The sequence below is a fragment of the Acomys russatus genome, chromosome X, assembly GCF_903995435.1.
Source record: "Acomys russatus chromosome X, mAcoRus1.1, whole genome shotgun sequence".
Classification (NCBI taxonomy): domain Eukaryota; kingdom Metazoa; phylum Chordata; class Mammalia; order Rodentia; family Muridae; genus Acomys; species Acomys russatus.
Window position 1 is genome coordinate 97,434,895 of NC_067169.1, and position 14,693 is coordinate 97,449,587.

The 14,693-nt window shown below is 36.5% G+C and overlaps 1 protein-coding gene across 5 annotated transcripts in view; it reads left to right on the top strand.

The window, feature by feature from the left end:
* Stag2 (stromal antigen 2) overlaps nt 1-14,693 on the top strand; it is a 135,207-nt gene that overhangs the window by 64,385 nt on the left and 56,129 nt on the right. For all 5 annotated transcript variants that reach the window (XM_051141453.1, XM_051141452.1, XM_051141456.1 and 2 more), the window contains exons 4-6: nt 1,126-1,290; nt 12,226-12,322; nt 14,037-14,113. In XM_051141453.1, coding sequence (XP_050997410.1) covers nt 1,126-1,290; nt 12,226-12,322; nt 14,037-14,113 — 339 coding nt within the window. The remainder of the gene's footprint in view (nt 1-1,125; nt 1,291-12,225; nt 12,323-14,036; nt 14,114-14,693) is intronic.

The following is a 14,693-nucleotide window of genomic DNA, read 5'->3' on the forward strand; positions in this document are numbered from 1 at the left end:
GTACCTACATGGTAGTTCTCAACTCCCTGGAACTTCAGTTTTCAGAAATCAATACCCTTTACTGCTATCTGTGGGCACACATACGTGTGTGGGCAAATTTTTCATATACATAAAATCAAATGAAAATTTAAAAATATATTGCAATTAGTTATAAAGCTGGCATTAGAAATTAAGTCAGTTTGTTGAACTAAGTTAGTTAACAAGAGGTTATTCTAGCTACCTAGTCTATTCTGTACCTTAACATAGCATGATAGACTTAGATAAAACTTGAAGAGATGTTTTTATTTTTGTGAGGTTTTCTCCTACCTTTGTTGGTATTTTGAGTGCTTTTAATGCTGTGATAATGACATTTTTCAGAATTAAATCAGATTCAGTAGATTTAATTCTAGGAGATTAAGATGTAAGTAACATTTACTGACTTTCTTCTTACACAGAAGTGATAATTTTAGCTAATATTTTTTACTTTACTTTGTGCTGAGTATATTTGTAATAAATATTTTCTGTTTTCATTAACATGGAAACTGTGAGTTAGGCAAATTTTATCTTCCACCTCACAAACTGGAAAACTACTCTCTTTTTTAAATGTCTCCTTTTTGCCTTTCCTTCTTTCATACTCATAGAACAAGTTCTCATGTAGCCCAGACTGACCTTGAATTTGTTATGTAGCTAGTCTTGAGTCCATGATCCTCCTGCTTCAGACTCTTGAATTCTGGATGGGAAAGTAAAGGGTGGAGTAATGTGTGGATAAGCAACTTGTCCAAAATCACTCACCTAATATGAATAGACATTTGGGCCTATAGATTGTTATGATCTACTGTACTATAATGTGAGCCTCATGCAAAACTAAACAAAGAGGCTAAAACTATCACATAACTTTGTTATATATGAATGACATTCTTCTATTTATTAAGTTTAATCACGTTATAATTATGTGTTTTATCAGTGGATATCGTGTTTTGAACTCTTTTTGTTTTTTTGTTTGTGTTCTGTTTTGTTTGTTTGTTTGTTTTTTGATACAGGTTTTCTCTGTTTTGAACTCTTAAGGATTTTGTGATAACTTGGTTTTGAATTCTTAAGAACAGGGAGAGTGATGTAAGTTAATCAACTTTTTTTGTGTGTGTGCAGACTTGTAAAAAAGGCAAAAAGGGTCCAGCAGAAAAGAGTAAAAGTGGAAATGGAGGAGGAAAACCTCCTTCTGGTCCAAACCGAATGAATGGTCACCATCAACAGAATGGAGTGGAAAACATGATGTTGTTTGAAGTTGTCAAAATGGGCAAGAGTGCTATGCAGGTAACATTTATGATATTCTTTGAAACTTATTTGTGCATTTGAAACTCTAGTAACATATAAAATACTGCCCTATTTCTTGTGGGTATCCTTTCCCAGCGTTTGTGTGTATGTTTGTCTGTGTCTTTGTCATCTGTGTGTATATCTGTATGCATGCATGTATTCCATGGCAGGTGTGTAGAGGTTAGGTCCGGTCATTTTTCTCCTTCCATCTTTATGACTGCTTGGTAGGTCAAGCCTAATACAGCTAGATTTGCTTGGCAAGTGCCTCTACCCACTGAGGCATCTTGCTGGCTTTCTTTATATTTTAATTTTAGTTAATAATATTGTGTCTAAGTATGGCATAATTGTGTGACTGTCCCTGTGTGCAACCTATAATCTACATGTGGAGGGCAGACGAGAGCTTTCAGCAAGTAGTTGTTTCTCTCTATACTGTGGGCTCTAGAGATTGAACTCAGTTTGTTATGTTTGCACTTTTACTCACTGAACTATTTCACTGACTCTTCCTTGATTTTTCTAGTTGTGTTCTTATAAATATAACACTATGCCAGGTGTGCTGTTACATGATTTAATTCCAGCACTCCAGACCCAGAGGCAGGCAGATCTCTGTGAGTTCGATACCAGCCTGGTCTACAGAGTAAGTCCAGGACAGCCAAGGCTACACAGGTGTACCCTGTCTCGAAAAACCAAAACCAAAACCAAACCAAAACAAAACGATGAGTATATTAGTAATACCTTTTATTGGGTGACTGCTGGGACTCCAACTGAGAACCATTTATATTCTAGCAAATATTTTAACCACTATACTACAACTCTAGGCCTCTGTATCTTTGTATTTATGTGTGTATGTTTTCTTGGTGCATGAACTCAAAGTCTTGTATATACTAAACAAGTCCTCTAACATTCAACTACAACCTCAGCCCAAAGCTGTGCCTTGAGTCATTTTTATTGTTTTTCTAACATTTAATGTCTTAAGGCAAGAAATTAATTGGTTGCAAATTGATAATGAAAATTCATGTTCTCTAGGATTTATATAGCTGCCACTAACAAATGTTGTCCTAGGGTTGGAGAGATTTTCCATGGTTAAGGGTAAAGGAAAGCATTTAATTGGTGTTTGCTTACAGTTTCAGAGGTTTAGTCCATTATCCTCATGGTCGGAAGCACAGTAGCACTAAGGCAGACATACTACCTGAGAATTCTACATCTGGATCCAAAAGCAGCAGAAAGTGAGACACCTAAGCCTGGCTTGAGCATAAAGGCCTCAAAGCCCACCCCTCAGTGATGCACTTCCTCCAACAAGGCTGTACCTACTCCAACAAGGGCACACCTCCTGATAGTGCTACTCCCTGAGCCAAGCACTCAAATCTGTGAACCTATGGGGGCCACTCTAATTCAGACCATCACAGAGAATATCTGGGTTCAATTCTCAACATCCATATCTTGATTTACAAATACTCATATCTCCAGCATCAGGGGAGCTGATATTCTGTTTTGACTGCTGTCACCTTATGTACATCATTCACATACATACACCCAGGCGTACAGACATAAAAGAAAGTTAAAAAAATAATTAAAATAGTTGAGCAAATAGAACATAGTTGCATTTCTACTGCTGTGACAAATAATCACCAGTGAGGCAACTTTAAAAAATGAATAATTTAATTTAATTTAATTTAGGGCTCATGGTCCCAGAAGGTAGCAGAGCCTATTTCCACCATTGCCATGGTGGTAATCTAGCTGAAAATTCAAAGCTTACTTCCCATGTGCACCTCCTGACAAGGCCATGCCTCACACAACTTCCTAAAAGCTCCACCAACTGAGGACCAACCACTAAAATATAGGGGCCTATGGGACAACTTGCATCAGAACCACCATGGATGGAATTCTTGGTTTGGCAACCTGATATTACTATCCACTTAAGTGAAACTGAGTTTTAATAAGTACTCAAGGAATATATACTTCAATTTTGTTGTTGTTTTGAGGTGGCATGTCAGTTTTACTCTAGATGGTTTTCAAGTCTTAGGCTCAAAAATCCTCTTACCTGAGCCTCCTTAATAGCTAGGAATGTAGACATATCCATCACACTCTACCTATAATATAGTATTGTTTAATGTTATAGGGAATTAGCTTCATATAATTAATCAGTATTAGGTATACAAGGATAGTTTATGAGAAGTACTTACTTAGGTTTTATTTTATCAATCAGTTTAAACTCAAAGTGTGCTTATATAATTATATAAGTATTTAAGTTTGTGATCAAGATGTAAAATACCAATTGTTACTAGTAAAAAAAATTTCATATGGAAAATAAAAACAACCATTTGTGCCTTCAGCAATTGCATATAGCAAGGAGCATAGCAGATCGACTCACAACATCCTGATTCATCTTCCATAGTTACATTTAGTGCTTAGAAGTCTTGTTGCTTAATGTTTTAAATAACAATTTGAATATACATTTGATTGTTTTCCTTTATTGGGATGGATTATCTGTCATTCTTGGCATATATACTGTTTTATTTTGTTACTCAATGTATACACCCGTTAAGATCTCCTTTTCTATTAATTTTATCAAATGGGATGTTAGTCTCAGCTTTATTGTATCCATTTCATTACTTTGTTTTTGTTACTCTTTCTCTATAATATTATGTTTTGATTAGCTAAACACCTTAATGTGTACACAAAGAGGGGGAGGGAGGGGGAGGAAGGGATGGAAGGAGAGAGAGACACCAGACAGGCAGACACAGACAGACAGAGAGATAGACACACACAGACAGACAAACAAAAGCAGTTCCTGGACTTTGCACCTGCTAAAGCAAATGCTCTACCACCAACTGAGCCACAGTTCCAGTCATTTTGTTTGGTATCCTTTACTTTTATTATCAATGCTGAAGTTCATTTGTGTTGCTACAAAACAATCAAGATGACATTGGACATGCTTAGGGTGGTATGGCCATAGGCAGTCATACTTGATATGGGCAGGGTGATACCTATGGAGGTCTCCCCTGCTCTGAAAATAGAGGGAAGGGAGGGGAGAGGAAGGAACTTGGAGGAGAGGAACGATGGGAGTTTCTAATTGGGATATAAAGTAAATAAATTAATGAATGAATGAAAAAATAATGCTCAGAAAAAAGACAAAACAATACAGACTAGATAGCATGTAAATAACGGAAATAGTTTTCAAAGTTATGGAGTTTAGTAATTCAGGGTTCAAGATGCTGGTAGATTTCAATGTCTGTAGGGTCCTTGCAAATGCCATTTATTGGTGGAAGGTGTAAGACTGCTCTGTAGAGTCTCTTTTATAAGAATATGAATCTCCTCTGTGAGAGCTGTGCGTTCTAATTGTCCTCTAAAGCCCTGATGAACTTTACTAATACTATCATACTGGTGCTCAAGTCCCAACAACACATTCAGTGTTGAAATGGTAGGAAGTATACGCATCGCCAGAAATTTCAGGTTCCAGACACAGCAAAGTAGACACTTACATTTTCCTCCAAGTCTTCTGGGCTTTTTTTTTTTTTGACTATTTTAGGTTAATCAGATGTTTCTACACTAGCCTAACTTTGCACAGGGACCTGGGGTTTGCCTCCAGCACTGATAAGACAAAGATAAGTAAAAGTGAAAATAAAAACCTGAACAGACTGCTCCAAGGGAAATTTCTAGTTATCTCCCCAGGGATTGCCCTGAAGCTCTTGTCAACCTCTGGGTCATTATGTGTATTTCTTCTTGTGTTATTTTCCTAAGGCTAATATGCTCAAGGAAGTCAGCCTTTTAGAAACAGGGGTTTTTCTTACTGAGAAGTTCCAGCCCAGATTTCCTTATGGCAACTTTCTATTTTTCAGCTGCAGTTTGTGCTCTGTTCTCAGGCCTTTATGTTTGTCAAGATGCTTGGAAAACCAACTTTTGTTCAAATCAAACAGGACTGACTGAATTAAAAATAACCCTTAAAAACTTATTTTTAAAATATGTATATACACGTGTTTCTCTGTGTGGGTATATATACTTGAGTACAAGTGCCCAAGGAGATCAGAGGTATCAGATCCTTTGGGACTGGGGTAACAGGTAGTTGTAATCTACCTGATATAGATGTTAGGAATTAAACTCAGAGATGCGCTGTAAGAGCAGTGTGTATTCTTAACCTCTGGTCCATTTTTATATATTGAGACAGAATGTACTACCAGTATCTGCATGGATATAGGAAATATATATATATATATATTTTGGAGCACCAGTAGCTCCTCAGATAAGGGTGGAATATCATAGCCCCCTTCCCATCCACGTTCACCTCTGAGCATGTTCTTAGTGTACTATTTGATTAGAAAACATAGCCATTTGTGATGGTACACACTTTCAATCCTAGCACTTGAGGAACTATGTCTGAAGGCTCTTTTGTTGCAGGCCGAGTTGGGCTACATAATGAATTCAAAGTCATCCTTGGGTATATAGTGAGCACTCACCTCCAAAGTACTGCTGAAACCACTTTTAGTGTAACAGCCGACATCTTTGCACTTTAAAAAAAAAATTGTGAATGACTTACATTCTTTTTTAAAAAATTTTTTTATTAATTTATTCTTGTTACATCTCAATGTTTATCCCATCCCTTGTATCCTCCCATTCTTCCCCCCCCCCCCCCCCATTTTCCCATTCTTCCCCTCCCCTATGACTGTTCCTGAGGGGGATTACCTACCCCTGTATATGCTCATAGGGTATCAAGTCTCTTCTTGGTAACCTGCTGTCCTTCCTCTGAGTGCCACCAGGTCTCCCCCTCCAGGGGACATGGTCAAATGTGAGGCATCAGAGTACGTGAGAAAGTCATATCCCACTCTCCACTCAAGTGTGGAGAATGTTCTGACCGTTGGCTAGATCTGGGTATGTTGCCTTAGTTTGATCTGGTGCTATCTCAGAAAACTAGGAATAGGGCTTCCTCAAGACCCAGCTATTCCACTCCTTGGAATATACCCAGAAGATGCTCCAGCACACAACAAGAAAATTTGCTCAACCATGTTCATAGCAGCCTTATTCATAATAGCCAGAACATGGAAACAGCCTAAGTGTCCCTCAGTAGAAGAGTGGATAAAGAAACTGTGGTACATATACACTATGGAATACTACTCAGCTATTAAAAACAAGGAATTCCCGAAATTTGTGGATAAATGGATTGAGTTAGAAATGATCATAATGAGTGAGTTAACCCAGAAGCAGAAAGACTCAAATGGTATATACTCACTTATATTTGCATACGAGCCCAAGGGGTATGTCCCACGAAAGCCTTCGCTTACCAAGACTTACATTCTTATTGTAAATTATACTTCAATTTCAAGAATGACTTTTTATTGCTCTGTGGTGATCTATTTTTCAGATTTCATTAGACATTTTTATATCTATACTGTTTAGTGTACCATTATTCCTACTAATATAGTACTACTCACTCACTATGTAGGAAAGACTTGCCTTTGCTCTATGTGGCTTTTGTTGGTACTTATTGAATGTTTGGTACTAACATAGTTGTACTAACTCTTTCCTCATGTGTGGCACATAGTCTGTGGTAACTCAGAGGCTGGAGTTGGCCAGAGCTTTACCTATAAATAACCTTTCCATGGGACTTGTGCTTTTTACACTATGTGTTTTCTGAGTTTGAAGTCTTAAGAAGACTCTGTTGTAGGGAAAGAAGGCATTGACCCTTTCCCCCATTTTATTTTGGGTTTTTAAAGGCTTGAGAACCATGCTTTTAAACTGTCATAGTTGTGTAATGTGTCCTATCATTAATCATTTTGGGAAAAATGTTTCAGTACTTTTGTCAACTGTGTTGCTTAACATTTATGAGCTGTTAGATTGACGATGACTTAAATGTAGGCCCATTACTGTAATAACTCCCTGAGATGATCAACATAAAAAGAGGAAACTTTTTTTGAGCTCATTTTGAAAGTTTTCAGTCTGTGGTTATTTGTTGTTCCCTCTTCTTCTTTGGGGCTATGATCATGTGTGGAGGAGATCATGGTGAGGAGAACATGTTTATCTCACAGCAGTCAGAAAACGGGAAGTGACTGGTGTTTCATAATTTTCTTTGAAGCCATGCTTCTAACTGCCTGAGGCTCCCATTAGGTTCCCAAATGTATAAGTTTCTACCACCTTCCAATATTCCAGTAAGCCCAAGTTGAAGATTAAGCCTTGAACATTAAACACATGGCCCTTTGCAGGGCGAATAACCATTCTTGATCCAAATTGTAGAAGTAAGAAGTTTTTTTGGGGGTGGATTTCGAGACAGGATCTCTCTGTGTAGCCTTAGTTTTCCAGGACTTACTTTGTAGACCAGGCTGGCCTTGAACTCTTAAGGTGATTTTTTTTAAGGCTTAATTTCAGTGGTGTTTAGATGTATACATAATTGTACAGCCATCATCAAAATTTAAGTTTAAAGCATTTTCAATCTTCCAGAAAGAAAGCTCATATCTCAGAAAAGAAAGTCACAGCAATAATTTTCTCCTTTACCAGTCTAGGCTACCACTAATCTTCTTTGTATCTTCCCTTGTTCTGGACAGTTCATATAAATGGAATCATATAAGCTATGGTGCCTTATTCTGTTACTTAGTATAACTCTGTAGGGGTTTATTCATGTTACAGCATGTATTATGACTTCCTTTTTGTTAATCTGATATATTCTATGAGCATTTACTGTTTTGTTATACATTCCTACATTTATAACATTCAATTTCATTCCTACATTCATAGGCATTTGACTTGTTACTACTTTTTTCTATTTTAAATAGTGCTGTCTGTACAAGTGTGTGGTTAGACATATGTTTTACTTTCTCTTGAGTAATATATACCTGAGTATCAAATTCCAGTGTCATATGGTAACTCTATATTTAACTTTTTGAGGAGTTGCCAAAATGTTTTTTTTTTCCACAGTGACTAGCATTTTACATTCCTGCTAGTACTGTTTTAGTATTTCATCTTTCCACAGCTTTGTCAGTGCTTGTTACTGTAGTTTTAAAAGTTATGACCGTTTTAGTAGCCATGATGTGGCATCTTTCTTGTGTTTTCTTTATTTTTCCTTTGTATTATACATCTTTTCATGTGTTTATTGGCCATTGTTTGTTGCCTTTACAGAGCTATGTATGTTTAGTTCTCTCCATCTCTCTGTCTCTGTGATTCTGTGTATGTTTGTGTGTGGTCTACATGTATGTAAGTGCACCACATGGATGCATGGTGCCCTCTAGTGTTAGAAGAGGACATCAGATCCTTTTAGAGTTACAGATGGTAGTGAGCCCCATGTGGGTGCTGGGAACCAAGCCCAGGTCCCCTGGAATAACAGCTTAATCACCTTGTCTTTTAAAAAAATTAATTAGTCCCTTTCTGTGGATTGTCTTTTACTTTCTTGATGAAGCCTTTGATATATAAGAAATTTTAACTTTTGAATAAGTAATATTCAATTTTCTTATATTTTTAGTTTTGCATTGGTCCATTTTTATGTTTTATTCCAGGAATTCTATCGTTTCTAGCTTCTTTTTACAGGCGTCTGATCAGTTTGAGCTAAGTAGTATATGTATGACACAAAGCTGTGTCCAACTTAATTATTTAGTTGTTCCTGAGCCATCTGTTAACCTTCCTCCCAAATTGAATTGTCTTGGGATCCTTGTTGAAAATTTTATAACTGAGTATTAAGGGCATAACACAAATCTATATTTTCCACTGTTGTCTTTGTAGTAGGTTTGAAGTCAGGAAGCATGAGTCTACCAGCATTTTGCTTTTTTATGCATGTGTATCATGGTTTTTTATGTACATTCCTTGGGTGCATCAACCTCAGGAATGTTATCCATTTTGTTGGAGTAAGAGTCTCTAATTGGCTTAGAGCTCATCAATTAGGCTTGAGTTGCCAGGGATCCTTCTGTCTATCTGCTTGCCTATCACAGGAGTACAAAGTGTATACCACAAGGCCTGACAGTTTTTTACTTTAGTTTTGGGATTGAAATTAGGCCTTCAACTTTGTGAGGCAGGCATTTTACCCACTGAACTATCTCCCTCAGGTCAGATACTTTTCCTTTTAAAATATTGATTTGGGTGTTTAGTTTCATTTTTAGCTATGAATTTCAGGATTAGCTTTAATATTTACAAATGCATCAGTTGAAATTTTGATAGGTATTACACTGAGATAAGTTTAGGAGGATTGGGCATCTGATACTATTACCACTCTGGATCTGTGAATTGTCTTTACTTATTTTTGATTTGTATTTAGCATTTAAGTTGCCTTTTTTTTACAAGTATGATATTATTAGGGTCCACCACTGAAAAAGCTTTCATTTAATATATCCTCATTGATTCCAGCTTTTACCTCTTTTTAAACAAAATCATCTTTTATTTCTGTTGTTAGGTTGATATTTAACTACTCTTATTTTCTAGAACTTGATTAGCAGGACATTGCATATTTTACTAGAATTCAGTGTGACATTTCAACAATTGTGTGCCATGTGCTATTCAAATCTTCTCCCTATCTACTTTCCCTCACTGTCATTTTTTTCTTTTGGTTTGTTTGGTTTTTTTTGAGACAAGGTTTCTCTGTGTAGCCCTGGCTGTCCTGGACTTGCTTTGTAGACCAGGCTGGCCTCGAACTCACAGCGATCCGCCTGCCTCTGCCTCCCGAGTGCTGGGATTAAATAAAGGCCTGCGCCACCACGCCTGGCCTCCCACTGTCATTTTTATTAAACATCATTGATCACTTTTGTGCATTTAAACTGACGTTTACATTTATTTTGTTCATGATGTCTTACAAAACAGAGAAAGTGTGGCATTTACTTAAAAAAACAAAACAAAACAAAACACTTTAATACTTAAAACAGCCGAGGCACAAGCAACAAACACTTGTTTTGCTGTCAATATCATATACTCAGTGCCCTACCATTTCTTTGGCAGTAGCAATTCAGGTCAACACTCTGGTCCATCAGTTCATTCAAGGTTATAAAGTCAGATGGGCAATGCTATAAATACCTAACTTGCTGGAGATAAATGAAACACAGCACTGGGACTTAGTATGCGTACAGTACACTATTAAGGGTGTTTACACTCCCTTTCCTGACAGCTCTATTTTAAATGTTTTCGATTAAGTAAAAACAACGGCACCCAACAATACACCTTTGCCCAAGGCAGGATGCTAACATGCCATAACATGCACATTCCCTCTCTAGTCTGCCCTTGGCAACACTCAAGCTGTTTTATCCTTTTTTGTTTTTGTTTGTTTGTTTGTTTGTTTGTTTTTTGAGACAGGGTTTTTCTGTGTAGCCTTGGCTGTCTTGGACTCCCTTTGTAGACCTGGCTGGCCTCAAACTCACAGAGATCCACTTGCCTCTGCCTCCCGAGTGTGTTTATTCTTCTTGAGTCTTAGTCTTGCCTTATGGCATCATTGATCAGCACCAAGGCTTCCTGAGTCTATCTATTCAGCTTCAAGTGAGAAGAGATGTTGCTCAGCATTTGTTTTTGTAGGGGAAAGTAGTTGTCTTTAGACAAACATAGCTGGTCTTCAGAAGAGACAATGTGGAAGCCTCACATCTATCACTAACAGCCTCAGTAAATACAGCATCTCTACCTCTCCACTGCCAGGAGCTGGGGTACCCCGTGCACACTGCAGAACACCTACCTCTCCAAGCAGCGCTCCAAACGTACTCACTTTTCTGGACCTCTTTCTCACCTTCCTTCCCTTTAGTCCTCTTATCCATATCTGGGCTGGACTTACTTGGCAAACCAGTTTGTCTTTGATGAATCACCAATATGATGCTTGCAAGTAGAGATCCTACCAGAAAAATTCAACCAGCATATTTGTAGCATCAGTCCCCCCAAACACATATACCTACTAAGAAAGCACTGTTTAAGGGTTCAGGATCAAATGCCTAGAAAGGGCCTATGGAAGAGGTCTCAAATATGTGCCTCTAGGTTTGGTATTCCATTAGAAAATGCTAGAGCAGTGTTTTTATGCAAGGGGAGTTGTCCAAAGCTGTTATCCACACCAACTTTTCTATGGCCATGGTACTCTAAAATACCCCTGGACATTTACTTTCTTACATAGAAAATTTAAGGATGATATATTTCCTGGGATATTATTAACGTCACAAAGGAATAATTAAACTTCATGAAGCTGAATATTATAACGTAATTTTTGTTTCTTAATTTGTTTGGTGGGGGGGTCAGGTTGAGACAGGGCTTCTCTGTGTAGCCTTAGCTGTCCCAGAACTCACTCTGTAGACCAAACTGGCCTCAAACTCACAGAGATCCAGCTTCCTCTGCTTCCCAGGTGCTGGAATTAAAGGCATGTGTTACCACCACTGCTGGCAAATTTTTTTGAATTAAAATATGTGTGTGTTTGTGTTTGCATGTGTATACTTACACAAGCATGTTCCTATGTCATGCTAAGAACACAAAATACTAGTGTGACAATTGTGAAAAGGAATCTTTTTTATATAGAAAATATGCGGGTGATAAACTTTTTAGGATGTTATTAATGTCTCCAAGACAGTAGATTCTAGAATAGAATTGTGTGCTGTAACTTAGTGTTTGGTTTCTAAAAATTTTAATAGTTTAAAAAGTTTGTGTGTGTGTGTGTGTGTGTGTGTGTGTGTGTTTGTTCATGTATGTGGGTCATGGCTTATCTGTGGTAGTCATTTTACAACTCATGGCAGCTGGGACTGTTTCTCTCCTAAGTGTTAATTTGGATCCTTGGGATTGAACTCAGGTCCATTAGCCTGCCGAATTATCTCATTGCTCCAAGTTGCTTCTAAAATTATGAATGAATAGAAGGTAGATGATTGATTCTATTTAAAATAAAACTTCCAACTAAAAAATGAATATGTATATTAATGTGGTACTATATGCTATCATTTTATGACTTCCATTAGAATTATTTCCTTCTTAAATAACCAATAAAAACTAATCATTTCTTTTCTCTTTCTGCTTTAGTCGGTGGTAGATGATTGGATAGAATCATACAAGCATGACCGAGATATAGCACTTCTTGACCTTATCAACTTTTTTATTCAGTGTTCGGGCTGTAAAGGTAAAATATATTTATTTTAGAATCATAAATTCTCAAATAACCACTTCTTTAAGAAATGTTATCCTTTTTCATAGAAAATAATGTCAAGGTAGTGAATTATTTGCATTATATCTGTGTAAAATGTATAAGGAGAAAAGCAAAGAACAAAGCAAGGGAAAGACTGTGGACAAAGGTATATTCATTGAAATTTATCTAAAAACTTAGAAATTTATGATGTTTATGGTATTTTATTAGATTTCCTACTTTTTGCATCTAGTTTAGGTTTCATCTTTTGGATGGTAAGATTGATGTATATTTTCTCCATTGGTAGCACACATATTACCTATAGCACTATGAAAACTAGCCAGCAGGGAATAAGTATTCCAGGTCAGTATACAATATATAAAGAATAAGAAGGATTAAATTGGGCGGGAAGCGAAGAGTAGGATAAAGCAAAGAATACAGGGAGGAATAAATAATGTTAAAAGCTTTTCGAAAAATTATGGAAACCTACTTTGTAGAATATTTTTAATTTTTTATAAGGTTTTATATTTTATGTGTATTGCATATGTGTCTGTGTGAGGATCTCTGTTCCCCTGGAACTGGGAGTTAAGATAGTTGTGACCTGCCATGTGAGTGCTGAGAATTGAACCCACATCTTCTGGAAGAGCAGCCAATGGTTTTATCCATAGAGCCATCTCTCCAGACCTTTTATTTACACACACACACACACACACACACACACACACACACACACACACACACACACACACACACACACACAAGCTCACATGCTCTCATATATGAATACACAGAGTTAAAATGGAGATACTTTATCATGGAGCAACAGTGCCCCTATTGAATAACACAGGAGACACAGGGTAAGAAATACAAAGCCCATTGTTAGAAGTACATTAGTCCTTTTTTGTGTTGTTGGTAAGAAGCATTCCCCATCCCCGGTAATACAGGCCTCAGTGCTCCTGGTTACACTCCAGAGCTTGGCAGCGTGACCTTATTGCTGAAGATATCTTTACAAATTTTTAACACCCACTAGATTACCGGACCTATAGCGTGCTACTGACACTTATCTTATAGCCTGATTAGTGGATGTCATTATATAGTTGTTTTGTGCATAGTTTTGCCCAATAAAGGAGCATGGTTAAAGTGAACTATATCTGTTACTTTCCCTTGTCTGCATATTCATCCTGAAGTTTTTGATGTTATAATTAACTGTGTATATTAAAGACATGAAACTTAGATAACTATCTTTTTATAGATAGCAGATCTATCTATCTATATTTATATATCTGGTTATATATCTTATCTGGATATTTAAAAAAAAAACAAAAACAAAAACAAAACTTGCTTGTACCAAGTAGGTACAGAGCCTTTTCTTGTTCTTATTGCCTAAACAATGATGCACTATAACAACCATAGCTTTAACACTGTATTAGATAGTAGAATTAATCTAAAAGACAGGGTACTATGCATAGATTATATGCATAGTATGACATGATTTTACATGAGGAACTTGGGTACCCAAAAATTGTTATATCCTATTCCCCAACTATATATCATATCATATTTTAGTATGAGTAAAGTGGCATGGGTAGTAATGGTCAAAACTGATCATGCTTGAAAGAACCATGCTTGTTAGCAGTGTAGAGTGCTATTAAAAGTTCTCTACCATTCTTTTCATTGCTTCATTTATTAACTTGTTACTTCAAAATTTCAGGAGTTGTCACAGCAGAGATGTTTAGACATATGCAGAACTCTGAGATAATCCGAAAAATGACTGAAGAATTTGATGAGGTAATATTCTAAATGTTCTAATAATTTTATTCATGTCGATTGTGGCTTAGCACTTACATATTTTTAAGTGCTAATATTATAGTATTATTTATGATGTTAATCATGTTTAAGCTACGCAACCTCAGGTAGTTGCCTTAGTATCAGTTTCATTATTTGTAAATGAGATAATAGTTTTGTAATAAGGTTGATCTGGAAGTGGCATTGAGTAATTTTTTAAAATCACATAGCATTTTTCAATTCTATGCACATACCAAGGACTTAGTAACAATCGTTATTATAAAATTTAAGAATCAGACAACACAATTTAGAATATAGCATTCTGAAATATTGGAAAATGAAGATTTGTTCAAATAATTAAGTAGGTATTTTAGATAAAGAAATATATAGATGATTACTTAAAATTCAACTGAAAGAACACAAAAAATTAGTGTATATATTAGAGTCCATTATCACAGTAATATTATTGAATTATTGCTGCTAATAAATCATTGGTAGATTTACTAAGATAAATGCTTCTTCAGGACAGGAATTTGTGTTTGTTTTATTCATAGCTGTATTCCAGCACCAGGAGTTTTACACT